Source organism: Bufo bufo, chromosome 2 (assembly GCF_905171765.1).
Source record: "Bufo bufo chromosome 2, aBufBuf1.1, whole genome shotgun sequence".
Lineage (NCBI taxonomy): Eukaryota > Metazoa > Chordata > Amphibia > Anura > Bufonidae > Bufo > Bufo bufo.
The window spans coordinates 680432008-680451554 of record NC_053390.1 but is presented as its reverse complement, the minus strand read 5'-3'; the positions used below and the strand labels follow the sequence as shown (position 1 = coordinate 680451554).

General features: G+C 43.3%; 1 protein-coding gene across 2 annotated transcripts in view; it reads left to right on the top strand.

The window, feature by feature from the left end:
• The first annotated feature begins 281 nt into the window (after positions 1-281).
• The window catches only part of SH3RF1 (SH3 domain containing ring finger 1), a 153814-nt gene continuing 134548 nt past the window's right edge, over positions 282-19547 (top strand). For both annotated transcript variants that reach the window (XM_040418654.1, XM_040418653.1), the window contains exons 1-2: positions 282-658; positions 17173-17659. In XM_040418654.1, the coding sequence (XP_040274588.1) occupies positions 17243-17659 (417 nt within the window). In that variant the 5' untranslated portion in view covers positions 282-658; positions 17173-17242. The remainder of the gene's footprint in view (positions 659-17172; positions 17660-19547) is intronic.

Here is a 19547-nt window from a genome sequence, read left to right as displayed (position 1 = left end):
ACAGCCTCCAGTATCTGGCTATAGAAATCACACAGCCTCCAGTATCTGGATATAGAAATCACACAGCCTCCAGTATCTGGATATAGAAATCACACAGCCTCCAGTATCTGGATATAGAAATCACACAGCCTCCAGTATCTGGATATAGAAATCACACAGCCTCCAGGATCTATGAATGAAGGACCCCCGCCTGTCCCCCTCTCCTCACATTCATCCCCGCTGTGTCAATCACTTCCCCGCCCCGCGTGTCCCCTCCCCGGGCTGTGACGCGCTGCTGGCGGATGGCAGGAGGAGGTGCACTGTCTCCGGGAGAGAGGCACTGTACACATACACAGGCTGGCTGCGCTATCAGACAGTGCCGCAGGGACAAAGGCAGGAGCCCCCCAGTGTGCCGGGAGCAGCCCCTCAGTGTGCCGGGAGCAGCCCCTCAGTGTGCCGGGAGCAGCCCCTCAGTGTGCCGGGAGCAGCCCCTCAGTGTGCCGGGAGCAGCCCCTCAGTGTGCCGGGAGCAGCCCCTCAGTGTGCCGGGAGCAGCCCCCCAGTGTGCCGGGAGCAGCCCCTCAGTGTGCCGGGAGCAGCCCCTCAGTGTGCCGGGAGCAGCCCTCGTCCGCAGCCCGCTGGGATCTCCATGTCCCGGAGCCGAGACTCCTCCAGTGCAGGTCAGTGCTGTCCCCGGCGGACGGGCGCACAGGACGGGGACTTCTGGGCTTCTTAGTCTACGTCCACACTGTGCAGAGGACACACCACAGTATACTGCACATATGACTCCCTGTCATACACTACTCAGTACTGATTACACTCTACTCTGTGCATGCTGCTATATACTAAGTAGTACTTATTACTGCACTGTACATGTTCCACTACCATATACTACACTGTAAGTATTACACACATACTTTGCACTGTAGATATTAGACACTGCAGTATACTACACTGTACATATAACATTACACTGTACATATGACACTACCATATACTACACTACATATTACAACATTACACTGTACATATTACAATATTACACATACATATTCCACTACCATATACTACACTGTACATATAACATTACACTGTACATATGACACTACCATATACTACACTGTACATATAACATTACACTGTACATATGACACTACCATATACTACACTGTACATATGACACATTGACATACGTGACACTGTACGTATTACACTCGGTGCTGTATTATCCAATATCATACATTGGGTCATAGTACAGAGCACACACCCTACTGTATTATACTGCTCTGTACATGTACACTATATATACACACAGCCTTTTCATACCCTGCACTGTATATCCCAGTAAAATACATGTGCTGTGCTGTCAGGAATGTATATGATACCGCTCTGTGTATATTACAGCGTTGTATTATAAATTATTCTGTTTGGTATACTTTGTATATTATACATTGTATGTGTAATAGTGGAAAACCCTGTGTATTACACTGCCCATAGTGTATGTGACATAAACCATGTGTCATACTGAGGGACAGATATCACTGGGCTATGTATTATATACCGTATCTGTTATATCTTAGTCATACAATGTACATTATTTCAACTGCAGGGTGCACAGATTGTATACACTATTTACTGTGTATTACACTGTGCTGTATTATCATACCCTACACTGTGTATGGCAGTACTCCTTATGTATTACACTGTGCTGTATTATCATACCCTGCACTGTGTATAGCAGTACTCCTTATGTATTACACTGTGCTGTATTATCACACCCTGCACTGTGTATAGCAGTACTCCTTATGTATTACACTGTGCTGTATTATCACACCCTGCACTGTGTATAGCAGTACTCCTTATGTATTACACTGTGCTGTATTATCACACCCTGCACTGTGTATGGCAGTACTATTTATGTATTACACTGTGCTGTATTATCATACCCTGCACTGTGTATAGCAGTACTCCTTATGTATTACACTGTGCTGTATTATCATACCCTGCACTGTGTATAGCAGTACTCCTTATGTATTACACTGTGCTGTATTATCACACCCTGCACTGTGTATAGCAGTACCCCTTATGTATTACACTGTGCTGTATTATCATACCCTACACTGTGTATGGCAGTACTCCTTATGTATTACACTGCTGTATTATCATACCCTACACTGTGTATGGCAGTACTCCTTATGTATTACACTGTGCTGTATTATCACACCCTGCACTGTGTATAGCAGTACTCCTTATGTATTACACTGTGCTGTATTATCATACCCTGCACTGTGTATAGCAGTACTCCTTATGTATTACACTGTGCTGTATTATCACACCCTGCACTGTGTATAGCAGTACTCCTTATGTATTACACTGTGCTGTATTATCACACCCTACACTGTGTATGGCAGTACTCCTCATGTATTACACTGTGCTGTATTATCACACCCTGCACTGTGTATAGCAGTACTCCTTATGTATTACACTGTGCTGTATTATCATACCCTGCACTGTGTATGGCAGTACTCCTTATGTATTACACTGTGCTGTATTATCATACCCTGCACTGTGTATGGCAGTACTCCTTATGTATTACACTGCTGTATTATCACACCCTGCACTGTGTATAGCAGTACTCCTTATGTATTACACTGTGCTGTATTATCACACCCTGCACTGTGTATAGCAGTACTCCTTATGTATTACACTGTGCTGTATTATCATACCCTGCACTGTGTATAGCAGTACTCCTTATGTATTACACTGTGCTGTATTATCATACCCTGCACTGTATAGCAGTACTCCTTATGTATTACACTGTACTGTATTATCATACCCTACACTGTGTATAGCAGTACTCCTCATGTATTACACTGTGCTGTATTATCACACCCTGCACTGTGTATAGCAGTACTCCTTATGTATTACACTGTGCTGTATTATCACACCCTGCACTGTGTATGGCAGTACTCCTTATGATCACACCCTGCACTGTGTATGGCAGTACTCCTTATGTATTACACTGTGCTGTATTATCATACCCTGCACTGTGTATAGCAGTACTCCTCATGTATTACACTGTGCTGTATTATCACACCCTGCACTGTATAGCAGTACTCCTTATGTATTACACTGTGCTGTATTATCACACCCTGCACTGTGTATAGCAGTACTCCTTATGTATTACACTGTGCTGTATTATCATACCCTGCACTGTGTATAGCAGTACTCCTTATGTATTACACTGTGCTGTATTATCATACCCTGCACTGTGTATAGCAGTACTCCTTATGTATTACACTGTGCTGTATTATCATACCCTGCACTGTGTATAGCAGTACTCCTTATGTATTACACTGTGCTGTATTATCATACCCTGCACTGTGTATAGCAGTACTCCTTATGTATTACACTGTGCTGTATTATCATACCCTGCACTGTGTATAGCAGTACTCCTTATGTATTACACTGTGCTGTATTATCACACCCTGCACTGTGTATAGCAGTACCCCTTATGTATTACACTGTGCTGTATTATCATACACTGCACTGTGTATAGCAGTACCCCTTATGTATTACACTGTGCTGTATTATCATACCCTACACTGTGTATAGCAGTACTCCTTATGTATTACACTGTGCTGTATTATCATACCCTGCACTGTGTATAGCAGTACTCCTTATGTATTACACTGTGCTGTATTATCACACCCTGCACTGTGTATAGCAGTACTCCTTATGTATTACACTGTGCTGTATTATCACACCCTGCACTGTGTATAGCAGTACTCCTTATGTATTACACTGTGCTGTATTATCACACCCTGCACTGTGTATAGCAGTACTCCTTATGTATTACACTGTGCTGTATTATCACACCCTGCACTGTGTATAGCAGTACTCCTTATGTATTACACTGTGCTGTATTATCATACCCTGCACTGTGTATAGCAGTACTCCTTATGTATTACACTGTGCTGTATTATCACACCCTGCACTGTGTATAGCAGTACTCCTTATGTATTACACTGTGCTGTATTATCACACCCTGCACTGTGTATAGAAGTACCCCTTATGTATTACACTGTGCTGTATTATCATACACTGCACTGTGTATAGCAGTACTCCTTATGTATTACACTGTGCTGTATTATCATACCCTGCACTGTGTATAGCAGTACTCCTTATGTATTACACTGTGCTGTATTATCACACCCTGCACTGTGTATAGCAGTACTCCTTATGTATTACACTGTGCTGTATTATCATACCCTGCACTGTGTATAGCAGTACTCCTTATGTATTACACTGTGCTGTATTATCATACCCTGCACTGTATAGCAGTACTCCTTATGTATTACACTGTACTGTATTATCATACCCTACACTGTGTATAGCAGTACTCCTCATGTATTACACTGTGCTGTATTATCACACCCTGCACTGTGTATAGCAGTACTCCTTATGTATTACACTGTGCTGTATTATCACACCCTGCACTGTGTATAGCAGTACTCCTTATGTATTACACTGTGCTGTATTATCACACCCTGCACTGTGTATAGCAGTACTCCTCATGTATTACACTGTGCTGTATTATCACACCCTGCACTGTATAGCAGTACTCCTTATGTATTACACTGTGCTGTATTATCACACCCTGCACTGTGTATAGCAGTACTCCTTATGTATTACACTGTGCTGTATTATCATACCCTGCACTGTGTATAGCAGTACTCCTTATGTATTACACTGTGCTGTATTATCATACCCTGCACTGTGTATAGCAGTACTCCTTATGTATTACACTGTGCTGTATTATCATACCCTGCACTGTGTATAGCAGTACTCCTTATGTATTACACTGTGCTGTATTATCATACCCTGCACTGTGTATAGCAGTACTCCTTATGTATTACACTGTGCTGTATTATCATACCCTGCACTGTGTATAGCAGTACTCCTTATGTATTACACTGTGCTGTATTATCACACCCTGCACTGTGTATAGCAGTACTCCTTATGTATTACACTGTGCTGTATTATCATACCCTGCACTGTGTATAGCAGTACCCCTTATGTATTACACTGTGCTGTATTATCACACCCTGCACTGTGTATAGCAGTACTCCTTATGTATTACACTGTGCTGTATTATCATACCCTGCACTGTGTATAGCAGTACTCCTTATGTATTACACTGTGCTGTATTATCACACCCTGCACTGTGTATAGCAGTACTCCTTATGTATTACACTGCTGTATTATCACACCCTGCACTGTGTATAGCAGTACTCCTTATGTATTACACGGTGCTGTATTATCACACCCTGCACTGTGTATAGCAGTACTCCTTATGTATTACACTGTGCTGTATTATCACACCCTGCACTGTGTATAGCAGTACTCCTTATGTATTACACTGTGCTGTATTATCACACCCTGCACTGTGTATAGCAGTACTCCTTATGTATTACACTGTGCTGTATTATCACACCCTGCACTGTGTATAGCAGTACTCCTTATGTATTACACTGTGCTGTATTATCATACCCTGCACTGTGTATAGCAGTACTCCTTATGTATTACACTGTGCTGTATTATCACAGCCTGCACTGTATATAGCAGTACTCCTTATGTATTACACTGTGCTGTATTATCACACCCTGCACTGTGTATAGCAGTACTCCTTATGTATTACACTGTGCTGTATTATCACACCCTGCACTGTGTATGGCAGTACTATTTATGTATTACACTGTGCTGTATTATCACACCCTGCACTGTGTATAGCAGTACTCCTTATGTATTACACTGTGCTGTATTATCACACCCTGCACTGTGTATAGCAGTACTCCTTATGTATTACACTGTGCTGTATTATCACACCCTGCACTGTGTATGGCAGTACTATTTATGTATTACACTGTGCTGTATTATCACACACTGCACTGTGTATGGCAGTACTCCTTATGTATTACACTGTGCTGTATTATCACACCCTGCACTGTGTATAGCAGTACTCCTTATGTATTACACTGTGCTGTATTATCATACCCTGCACTGTGTATAGCAGTACTCCTTATGTATTACACTGTGCTGTATTATCACACCCTGCACTGTGTATAGCAGTACCCCTTATGTATTACACTGTGCTGTATTATCACACCCTGCACTGTGTATAGCAGTACTCCTTATGTATTACACTGTGCTGTATTATCACACCCTGCACTGTGTATAGCAGTACTCCTTATGTATTACACTGCTGTATTATCATACCCTGCACTGTGTATGGCAGTACTCCTTATGTATTACACTGCTGTATTATCATACCCTGCACTGTGTATAGCAGTACTCCTTATGTATTACACTGTGCTGTATTATCACACCCTGCACTGTGTATAGCAGTACTCCTCATGTATTACACTGTGCTGTATTATCACACCCTGCACTGTGTATAGCAGTACTCCTTGTGTGTTACACTGTGCTGTATTATCACACCCTGCACTGTGTATGGCAGTACTCCTTATGTATTACACTGTGCTGTATCATCACACCCTGCACTGTGTATAGCAGTACTCCTTATGTATTACACGGTGCTGTATTATCACACCCTGCACTGTGTATGGCAGTACTCCTTATGTATTACACTGCTGTATTATCATACCCTGCACTGTGTATAGCAGTACTCCTTATGTATTACACTGTGCTGTATTATCACACACTGCACTGTGTATAGCAGTACGCCTTATGTATTACACTGTGCTGTATTATCACACCCTGCACTGTGTATAGCAGTACTCCTTATGTATTACACTTTGCTGTATTATCACACCCTGCACTGTGTATAGCAGTACTCCTTATGTATTACACTGTGCTTTATTATCATACCCTGCACTGTGTATGGCAGTACTATTTATGTATTACACTGTGCTGTATTATCATACCCTGCACTGTGTATGGCAGTACTATTTATGTATTACACTGTGCTGTATTATCATACCCTACACTGTGTATGGCAGTACTCCTTATGTATTACACTGTGCTGTATTATCATACCCTGCACTGTGTATAGCAGTACTCCTTATGTATTACACTGTGCTGTATTATCACACACTGCACTGTGTATAGCAGTACGCCTTATGTATTACACTGTGCTGTATTATCACACCCTGCACTGTGTATAGCAGTACTCCTTATGTATTACACTTTGCTGTATTATCACACCCTGCACTGTGTATAGCAGTACTCCTTATGTATTACACTTTGCTTTATTATCATACCCTGCACTGTGTATGGCAGTACTATTTATGTATTACACTGTGCTGTATTATCATACCCTGCACTGTGTATGGCAGTACTATTTATGTATTACACTGTGCTGTATTATCATACCCTACACTGTGTATGGCAGTACTCCTTATGTATTACACTGTGCTGTATTATCATACCCTGCACTGTGTATAGCAGTACTCCTTATGTATTACACTGTGCTGTATTATCATACCCTGCACTGTGTATAGCAGTACTCCTTATGTATTACACGGTGCTGTATTATCACACCCTGCACTGTGTATAGCAGTACTCCTTATGTATTACACTGCTGTATTATCATACCCTGCACTGTGTATAGCAGTACCCCTTATGTATTACAGTGTGCTGTATTATCACACCCTGCACTGTGTATAGCAGTACTCCTTATGTATTACACTGTGCTGTATTATCACACCCTGCACTGTGTATAGCAGTACTATTTATGTATTACACTGTGCTGTATTATCATACCCTGCACTGTGTATAGCAGTACTCCTTATGTATTACACTGTGCTGTATTATCACACCCTGCACTGTGTATAGCAGTACTCCTTATGTATTACACTGTGCTGAATTATCAAACCCTGCACTGTGTATAGCAGTACTCCTTATGTATTACACTGTGCTGTATTATCACACCCTGCACTGTGTATAGCAGTACTCCTTATGTATTACACTGTGCTGTATTATCATACCCTGCACTGTGTATAGCAGTACTCCTTATGTATTACACTGCTGTATTATCACACCCTGCACTGTGTATAGCAGTACTCCTTATGTATTACACTGCTGTATTATCACACCCTGCACTGTGTATAGCAGTACTCCTTATGTATTACACTGTGCTGTATTATCACACCCTGCACTGTGTATAGCAGTACTCCTTATGTATTACACTGTGCTGTATTATCACACCCTGCACTGTGTATAGCAGTACTCCTTATGTATTACACGGTGCTGTATTATCACACCCTGCACTGTGTATGGCAGTACTCCTTATGTATTACACTGCTGTATTATCATACCCTGCACTGTGTATAGCAGTACTCCTTATGTATTACACTGTGCTGTATTATCACACCCTGCACTGTGTATGGCAGTACTCCTTATGTATTACACTGTGCTGTATTATCACACCCTGCACTGTGTATAGCAGTACTCCTTATGTATTACACGGTGCTGTATTATCACACCCTGCACTGTGTATGGCAGTACTCCTTATGTATTACACTGCTGTATTATCATACCCTGCACTGTGTATAGCAGTACTCCTTATGTATTACACTGTGCTGTATTATCACACCCTGCACTGTGTATAGCAGTACTCCTTATGTATTACACTGTGCTGTATTATCACACCCTGCACTGTGTATAGCAGTACTCCTTGTGTATTACACTGTGCTGTATTATCACACCCTGCACTGTGTATAGCAGTACTATTTATGTATTATCATACCCTACACTGTGTATAGCGATATTGTTCTTTGTATTACAGTGTGCTTTATCATCCTATACTACACTATGTATATCAGACACGTTTGATCGCTATATATTGTATATGCCAGTGCTTTGCGCTGGGTTTCTGCTCAGTACCTAGGGGTAGTTACTGGTAAGGTCCTTGTACACACCACAGATGGTCAGGTTACTGTACTTGGTTGTGGAGCTGCTGTCAGGCGGTTGTTGACTTTTCTTTGCTATGGTTATTTGTATGTATTTTTTTACCTTTATGTTACCTTTATGTTCTGTCATTTGTATGGAATCTTCTGATGTAGAGGGTCTGCGGCACGTGTCTGCAGGATGCCATTAGATCTGCCTAGGGTGCACGTCATGTAGAATGGACTCACAGTAGGTGATCTCATGGTGTACTACAGGGCCACTTTTGAAGTATCTTGGTTGGGACTTTATTTTATGGAAGGAAATTTCCCTCACACTTAAATCTTTACATTTCTTCTCCCAAAACTTGGAGCAGAACCAGACAGGAAGAGACATCCTTCTACGTCTCTTGTGGCTGCAATAGCCTGTCCAATGTGTCCTAACCACCGATGGGACCCGTGTCTGCAGGTGTGTTGTGATGTCTTGTCCTAGTACCATGTCTCCTGTAGCGGGCCAGTGGTTAACCAGCCCCTTCCAGCTGTTTGCCGTAGTAGTTAGCGTGTGCCCTGCTGCCAGTTTTGCTGCGGTATCTATGAGTGAATGTGTGCCCCTGTCTCAGGGCGGTGCGGGAATCCAGCTGTCAGCTTCTCCTTTCATCCAGATTTTCATTTTTTTTTAGGAGTTAGTGGAGTCCTTCTTTTCTTCCGCACAGGAAGAAGGGCTGGCAATAGGAATCCTGGTTCCTTCCACTGGTTACCATAGAAACAGACAGCAAAATGCATTTATCTAGTCATTGAGTGGAAGCCGAGCCTTTGTGTACCCTCCCCCCATCCCTTCTTTTGGCACCCATGTCTGAGCCAGTTCATGGCCCTTATGTGCAGAGAGTTGGACTTCCCTTCTGAGGCCCAGCCACAAATATGCTACTACTCTTATTATGTGGGTAGAACCGATGAAGTCTACGTATCACGTGCCTCGTGAGGAGTAAAGAACACTTCCATGCTGACACCACACGTCAGACATTCATGTTTCCAAGTGAATTACATGACGCGTGAAGCCTTCCGTGCCATTGCCAGGCTTGTCATCTTTGTGCTCCAAAAAATTCATAGTTCAGCAGCATCAAATTACTACAGGAGACAGATTTGGGGTGATTTTGTGACTTTTTGTAGATTCTGTTTTCTACATGTTTCAGATGAGGAACTATTCCAGTATGACGTAGGCAGTTTTTGCGGATCAGATGTGGACCCATTCACTTCAATGGGGCCGCAAAAGATGCTGACAGCACTCCGTGTTCTGAAAAAAAATATATAACCTGTCCTATTCTTGTCCGTTTTGCGGACAAGAATAGGCAGTTATATCAGTGGCTATCCGTGTGGTTCCGCAAATTGCGGAACGCACACGGACACCATCCGTAATTTGCGGACCGCAAAACACACAACAGTCGTGTGCATGAGGCCTTAAGGCTCCATTCACACGTCCGCAAATGGGTCCGCATTCGTTCCGCAATTTTGCGGAACGGGTGCGGACCCATTCATTTTCTATGGGGACGGAATGGATGCGGACAGCACACAGTGTGCTGTCAGCATCCGCGTTTGCGCAGCGCGGCCCCGATCTTCAGGTCCGCAGCTCCGCAAAAGATAGAACATGTCCTATTTAAGAATAGGCATTTCTATAGGGGTGCCGGGCGGGTGTGTTGCGGATCCGCAACACACCACGGACGTGTGAATGGAGCCTTAGGCAACAATATTAGAATTTGTTTAGGTGGTTTACATTTATCTGCCCCTTCACCTGTGACTGACAGCCGGCAGTTCGGCAAAGCCAGCCGAACTCTCACGCATAAGCGCTGTCAGTCACCGCGAGGGGCGCGGTTACCATAACTTGAAGCAAGGAGGCCGCTGACTCCTTGACTTCAAGCATGACTCGAAATTCGCGTTAGCAGGGGATAAAGGAACGTTTTCAGAGCTTTTGCCGCATCTGCCTTGAGGAAGAAAATGATCGCCAGAAACTCGCTGCTGGCTACTGTCAGGTACTGCTGGCGGCTTGGGATGGTTTTTGGAGGTGACAGGTTCCCTCTAAGGCTGCCGACAGCTGCCTTAGATTTCTAATGCTGTGCCGTGTGTACCTCCAGTTTTGAAACTCATCTGATATGTCAGATGTTTGAACTAGTACACCCACCTAGTCCAGAACAAGCGGTGGTCCAGCACTTGGCCAAGCACCATGCACCTTCAGTCTTACCAAGGTAACGTTCTGAGATAATGTTGACAGGACATCTGCAGTCCTAAGGAGTTTTTTGCATGGCTCCTTCATTTTAGTTCCTGGTGGGTATCCTAGCTTACAGAGCCCCACTGATGGGAAAACTCTGACATGTCTCCATCACAGGGGTGGGTACTGGGGGTTCACTTCAATTCCTTGATTTTCCATTATTAATGACTTATTACAAGATATGTAGAAGATGATGTAGAATATACTTTTGAAAACCAGATTAAATTGAAATCTGTCTTGAACTAGAAAGTAAAGGGTTTATTGTTCTTTAGTGAATCGTTCAAATTATCTTTGGGCAAACAATTTACTTTAACAGAGATCAGGATTTCATTGTCGGAGATCCCTGCAAGGGCCAAAATGTTAATCCCCGCTGATGAAAACCAGTTTGTCAGTTCCAGCGCTCTTGTGTTGGTTAATTCCATTTATTTTAGTGCCTAACTAAACAAACAAATATTTGGGCCCCACTTAGAGGGGATTAGATTAGCAGGGGCAGGAAAATAAGTTATGCGATTGTCGGGAAATCTGATTTAGAGGAAAGCATACCCATCATCTGGTGCATTCTTAAACTAGGTTCACATCTTCCTTCTCTTTTCCAGATCTCTGTTCTGTCATTGGAGCAGAAAACGCAGATAATTACAGCTTGTTAGATCTGTCACATGACAGAAACTTATTGTCATCTGGAAAACCCCATTGGCATGGGGTCTGTCAGTCATGATGTCCATGGTGCTGCATTATGCTTTTCTGTAGAGACCCCATCTAGGTAGTCCTGCCAGTCAGCACCTTCCTTCAGCAACATTGATTGCCCTGAATAACACTACATGGCCCTGAAAAGCCCATGCTTGCTTCCCTGCCTGAGCATTTGGAGCAGCACATTTAGTGTGGCCAACTGCCTGCTGCACCACTTATGTAGTTGTTACTAATAGGCCATAACTGGTCCCTTACACACTCCTCCTCCCATCCCTAGTGCCCCAAACTTCAGCCAAACCCAACTATTTTGGTTGGACCAACTGCCCTTCTAATGTGTGTGAAGTCCTCCTAACTCTACCCGACGGCAGCTGTCAGAGGAGATATGGATTGGACAGTTGGATTTCAGGTGCCTGATCCTTTTGTTCTCATCAAGATTAGCCGCTATCAGGGGAGTCTGGCAGCGACTTCTTCCTACTGAGATGGTTGCTCATCCGAGTAGGCATGTGTATGAGGGGATCGGGAATAATAGCTGTAGCCCAAAGAAGTGTTCCCCTGATAGCTGCCTGTCTTATGTCTATAAGTGTCCTTAAAGGGTTTCTACCACCAGAAATACTGTTATGTAGCTGACTGACATTGGCGATGCGCTGATGTCAGCACTACATAACAGTATGTTTTTTACCTTTCTCCCTTCAGCTGTTCTGATAAAATAAGCACTTTTATTATATGCTAATGAGCCTCTAGGTGCTATGTGGGCGTAGAATCAGCACCTAGAGGCTCCGTCTACTCACCCTTTATCCCGCCTAAGTCCCCTGTTCTGCCCGCCCCTCTCCTCTTGATTGATGTCACAGTTCGCAGCATCGCTGACGAAATCCCGCACCTGCGCTGTTCATTTCTGTTTTCGGCGCAGGGCGCAGTGAGTGAAGGCCGCTCTCCTGATGCCGGCTTCCTCACTGTGACGTAGTCGGCGCAGGCGCAGTGAGGAATCCGGTACCAGGAGCGCTTCATTCACTCACTGCGCCTGCGCCGAAGACAGAAGTGAACGGCGCAGGATTTCGTCAGCAATGCTGCGAACCGTTACATCAATCAAGAGGAGCTGGGCGGGCAGAACAGAGGACCTGGGCGGGATAAAGGGCGAGTAGACGGAGCCTCTAAGTGCTGATACTACGCCCACATAGCACCTAGAGGCTCATTAGCATATTATAAAAGTGCTTATTTTATCAGAACGGCTGCAGGGAGAAAGGTAAAAAACATACTGTTATGTAGTGCTGACATCAGCGCATCGCCAATGTCAGTCAGCTACATAACAGTATTTCTGGTGGTAGAAACCCTTTAACCTGCTCTACAGTTTTAGATCTTATAGCAACGTTCCCTAAACATCTCCAGGCTATAACTGTGGATTTTGCCTAATAAAACAATGTTTTTCCTTTACGTTTCTACTTATTTTCATGTGCTAAACCTGTGGCTAAGACTAGCCATGCACATTGGATATTTGTTAGCTAATTCCTTTGCTTTCCATGGGATCTGCTGACAATCAAATGTGTGTGGGGACAGTCTACCGTCACGTCTCCAGACAAGGGTAAGAACGGTTAAGTGGATTGGATTTTAACCTGTCAAAGCAAGACTACTCTTATGGGGAGCATCGGGAAGTAGTTTGAAGATAACTGCTGCAAGTCTCTGTCATGACTAGTATGTGGTCCTCTTTCCACTGCACCAAAAACTGCAGGGATCTGTATCTCAGGAGGCTTCACTTCAGCCACATCAGATGTTTGTTCTCTCTATTGACTATTGAATGGTGCGACTGGATCACTCTATTCATTGTCATATTTTTAAATACAGTAGCGAATACACCATGGAAATAACTTGGCATCCATTGCTCAGATTATACTTATTTACTAGAGTGCCATCAACTCTGTATCCATGAAGATAGAGAGAACATTGAGACAGTAATACAGCTCTCCTGAATTAGAGAGTTGATGGCCTATCCTTTAGGATGGACCATCTGGATCAGTTTGATAGGAGTCCTTCAAAGAGCTGCTCATCGCTGATGCTGAAAATCCGCCTCCCCCAATCTGATAGCGATGGTCTATCCTAAGCATAGTGAATACATTTTATAGTCCTGGAAACCCTAAACCAGGCTATGTTTAAAGCTGATCACACAGGAAAGCCGATGTCTCAATACAAAACTCTTTCTTCTCTAAAGAACCAAAATGCCTTAAGTCCACTTAGTGATTTGGAGCGGAGCTTGGTCAAATTTCTGACACAAAAGGCAGACAAGACCTGACATGGTGGTACAGAAAGCAAGTTTTGTCTTGCTACAGGGTTGTAACAAGGAAATAGGTCTTCAACATGAAAAGTTCATCTGATCATCTATAAGAAAAGCTTGTCGCCTACTTTATGATTTTCTTAGTGGATTTATTCGAGAACAAGCCTGAAAATACAATGTGTTGTGCTTCGACCATGTTCTGAAAATGATAATACAAAATATTAAGCTGTAGACTCTCCAGTTCCGGCACAGAATATAATACAGCGTTCAGTGACCCTCACCTCCCCCCATTTATCAGCTACTTGTCACATGTTCATAGCATGGCCCAAGGGAAGTCTGATCCAGCCATGCTTGACTACTGTCATATTGTACTGAAAGTGATTCACAATAAAAACTGATCGCACCGGCTGATTTCAAAGAAAGTTAATTAAGGGTACTTTCACACTAGCGTTTTTCTTTTCCGGCACTGAGTTATGTCCTAGGGGCTCAATACCAGAAAAGAACTGATCAGTTTTATCCCCATGCATTCTGAAGGGAGAGAAATCCGTTCAGGATGCATCAGGATGTCTTCAGTTCAGTCCCTGAACGGCGTTTTGGACGGAGGAAATACTGCAGCATGCTGCGGTATTATCTCCGTCCAAAATTCTGGATCAGTTGTCGGAATGCCTTATCGCCGTATCCGGCATTAAAAATACCGGAAAGCCGGATCCGTCTTTCCGGTCTGCGCATGCAGACTGGTAAAAATGTGAAAAAAATATATAACAGATCCGTTTCTCCGGATGACATCCGGAGAGACGGAACCGTTCTTGCAATGCATTTGTAGGACGGATCCGCTTGCATGCAGATTGCCATATCCGGCAGGCAGTTCCGGCGATGGAACTGCTTGCCGGATCACTCTGCCGCAAGTGTGAAAGTAGCCTAATTAAAATAACCTTTTTAGCATCAGACCCAGTGGCTTCCCATATTGCAGAGGGTCATAGTTCAAGCAGAAGAACATCACATCTGATGGAGTAACAGCTGAGCATTTGTCAAGTCCCCTTGGTAGGATATCCAATCCAATAAGTATGCAGTGTGACCGTCTGTTGAGACAAGTCATGTAAAATTACATAGTAACATAGTTTGTTAGGCTGAAAAAAGACATCTGTCCATCCGGTTCAGCCTGTTATCCTGCAAGTTGATCCAGAGGATTCCAAAGTCTCACTGCTCTTACTGTAAAGAATTCTCTTCTATGTTTGTGTACAAGCCTTCTTTCCTCCAGACGCAGAGGACGTCCCCTCGTCACAGTCACAGTCCTGACCCCTGATGTATTTATACATAGTTATTAGATCGCCCCTCAGTCGTCTTTGATAATCTTTCTGGGTACCGTAGTCCACCCATTATTACTTTAGTTGCCCTCCTCTGAACCCTCTCCAGCTCTGCTATGTCTGCCTTGTTCATAGGAGCCTAGAGCTCTATACAATACTCCATGTGTGGTCTGACTAGTTATTTGTAAAGTGGCAGGACTATTAGTAAATATAAAATAATATTTAGATATTTATATTTATTGCCTAAGGCTTGGAAGGTCCATTGGGGTTTTTAGTGAAGACTTTTCCAGCAGTTTGAAATTCTTATCATCTCTTCCCAAAAATCTGTCAGACCCATTAAAGTTAGACCTCTTGCACACAACCATATGTATTTTGCGGTCTGTTAAAAATACGGATGACATCCGTGTACATTCTGTATTTTGCGGAACGGAACAGCTGGCCCCTAATAGAACAGAACTATCCTTGTCCGTAATGCAGACAATAATAGGACATGTTCTATTTTTTTGCAGAACAGAAATACGGAAACGCAATGCTGGCCCATTGAAGTGAATGGTACGCATATGGTCCGCAAAAAAACCCAGAACGGACACGGAAAGAAAATACGTTCATGTGCAAGAGGCCTTAATAGGTTCTCACAGTGTATGTTTGGATTAGTGTTGAGCGAACTTGTGTTTTAAGTTCGGCGTCTAAAGTTCGGGTTATCGAAGAATCGCGTTATGGACTCCACTACCACGGACCATAACGGAATTTAGAATCCATAACGTGATTCTTCGATAACCCGAACCCGAACTTAAAACACAAGTTCGCTCAACACTAGGATCCATCAGAAGACAAATGAAGCCATGACACTAGTGTGAGCACAGCCCTCGTTTCTGTGAAATCAGTCTATTTAGAGAGGACCTGTCGCCTCTCCTGACATGTCTGATTCGTAACTACTTGTGATTCCTGTGGACTTCTTCAGCATCTCTTCTTTTTCTAACTCCCTGTCATTCTTCTGTTATTCTTCCTAGAAATGTATGAATAAATTGACATCCATTCAGATGGGTGTGCCACTACACAGTCAGCACTGAGCAGTGTCTGTGGAGACACCCCACCAACTAGAAATACATTTCTAGTAGGAATAACAGAGGAAGGGCATAACACAAAGTTATATCAAAAGCTGTTCCAGAATTGGGTTATTTTATAGGACATACTATTATTTCCTAAAACAGACATGCCAGCAGAGCTAATAGGTCCACTTTAATGCACTATTGTAGTAGGCTTCATGTACTGGCTTTTACTTGAACCCTTTTTTTTTGTTTTGTTTTTAAACGTAGAAATTTTCGTGGACATCTTTAAAATGCCACAAATGTGGATTTGTTATCCTAACGAACAAAACAATGGGGCAGTTGAGGCCAAGGCCGCGAGTTGAGCTGTATTGTATCCAAAAGCAATGAAAATAAGTCATTGTGTGCTCATCTGCAGAAATACTAGAAGCACAGAGGGAAGTCAGAACTAGAGGTCATTTTTGGAAGAAGCTCTAAAATGTATTTTGCTGATTCATGCCGATTGTATCCTGAGAGCAATCTCAATCTCTAGATGAAAATCTGACTGTTAAGATTTCTCTTCATAATTAGCCATTATTTTCTTCTGCCTTCAGGCCTCACGTCTTGTGTAGAATGTCTAGAATCCTGCCCCGCTATAATTACTTTAAGACGTGACGATTATTTATCTAAGCGTTCTATCTGACTAAACCACGTGTTTATGTTTGTGTTTCCTTCCCGTCTCGTTAAAGGTGACGATTAGAGGCATGGATATCACATAATCGGCCTTCAGTTGCGACAGCGGACTGCGAATCTTTACAAATGCTCGTCTCCTTGCAGAACAGCGCTGAGAAAAGCATGGATGAATCAGCTTTGTTGGACCTTTTAGAATGCCCGGTGTGTCTGGAGAGACTTGATGCCTCCGCTAAGGTCTTGCCATGTCAGCATACATTCTGCAAACGATGCCTACAGGGGATTGTAAGTTCCCGGAGTGAGCTGCGCTGCCCAGAGTGCAGGACGCTGGTGGAATGTGGGGTGGATGAACTTCCTAGCAATATTCTACTGGTGAGACTCTTGGATGGAATCAAACAGAGGCCCCGGAAACCAGGGCCAAGCACTGGGAATAGCACAAACGCATTAAGAGCACAAGGTAACGTTACCACTAATTGTGGCACAAGTGACACACAGAGTACTCAAGGAGGACCTCAGAGGATCCAAGCACGGAGCCCTCCAGTGAGGGTGAGTACCTTGCATGATATATACTGTCACAGCATAGTCCCAACCGATTAGATCAGCCATTACGTTCTGGTATTCTTTTTCTTTAGTCATAAGCCTAGATGTATGTGGATTTCTGGAGACAATGAGCATGTAGGGGGGTGCTTTATGTTCATCTTATGCCGGTTCATACCAGGCGAGATGTGAAATCTTCTGTTCCCTCTTGATGCAGCATTCCTGACACATGTCCCTTTGGGGTGTTGCTCCAGGACTTAGTTGAAACCACCCACCTTTGACACTGTTAATCTCACTGCAGATTTGTTTGAATATGTAAGGATTTTCTGCTACAATGGTTTGTCAAGATAGAGAAACTTTTTGCAAGGGTGATGCCAAACATCTGTCTCGCGACTGTATGAGGTGGATCTTGCTTATTGTGAACAGCTGTCTAGGAGGACTTGGTTAAGCCTGGGTGTGTTTTCCTTGTGTTCTTCAAAATGTTCTCTTTTATTGCTGCCTGGGTTCTGAGGTCCTTTATATTTTTACAACCATAGTGTTGTATGGTGCTAGTGTCTGATTTATAGGGCAGCGTCTAGTCTTTTTATATTGAGAAGAACATACAATCAGCAGTTCTCTGCTACAAGGACTGTGCTATAGCCGAGCCAAACAATAGAAGCTTCTTTCAGTATTGATGTGGCCACAGTGAATCTACAAACTCATGCTACTCTAAGGCTGCACAGCAACATCTCCTACTGTTGTACCTGCTAAACCTAAAGATACACAGAACTGTGTAAGGCCGAATGACAACAGTGCCGCCGCTGCACTACAGTAATACACTCCTATAGATCATACGAGTGTATTACTGTAGTGCAGCGGCGGCATGAAGCGCACAGCGTCATAGCAACCAATGACGCCGTGCGCTCCTGCTCTCAGCAGGATGCCAGGCCGGGATACAATGGACCGCTCACGTCCGTGTTCCACGGCCGTGTGCATTCGGCCTAAAGGTTTTAGGCAGGTTTATTTTTATCAATTAACAAACTGCAAAGTGAAAGAGAAATCTAAATCAAATCCATACTCGGTGTGACCACCCCATGTCCTCAAAGCAGCATCATTTCTTCTAGGTACTTGCACCCAGTTTTTGAAGAAACTCATCAGGAATGTTGTTCCAATCATGTTAGAGAACTAACCAGATCTTCTGTGGATATAGGCTTGCTCAAATCCTTCCGTCTCTTCATGTAATCATAGACAGACGTGATAATGTTGAGTTCAGGGCTCAGTGGGGGCCATATCATTGCTTCCAGTTATTAATGACATTGGCTGTATGTTTGGGGTTTAAACCATTAATGTCTCTTTTTTTGAAACCATTCCTACTTTGCAGCACTTTTTCCACGTACTGTATAGGAACATGGCTGTAATGTGACATTGGAACCTTGGAACCGAACCCAAGTTCGGGAAATGTTTTTTTTTTCAGTAGTAATTAATTTCTGAAGTTATTACCCTAAGTCTCACAAGACTTCGCGAAGTAATAACTTCGGCTCATTGGAGCCAATACATTCTAATACTGTACGGAGCGCTCGCTCCATACAGTATTGAAACAAAGTTTTAAACGAATCGACTTTGGATGTTTCATCCGAAGTCGATTCGCTCATTCCTAGTGTCTGCATACAGATACAACAACATTTGGTGATATCTGCTGACAATCTGATGTCTGTGGTGATCATACGCCTATAACAGCAGATAATACTAAGGCTGCGTTCACATCCGGCTGCTTGATCCAATGCAAATGACGGCTGTCGGACGGACATAAAACTGTTGCATGCAACGGTTGTTGTCTGGCTGAAACCCAGCATTTATGCCGGAGATCAGAAGGATCATCGCCAGATCTCATTGCAGTCAATGGTGGATCCGGCAGTAA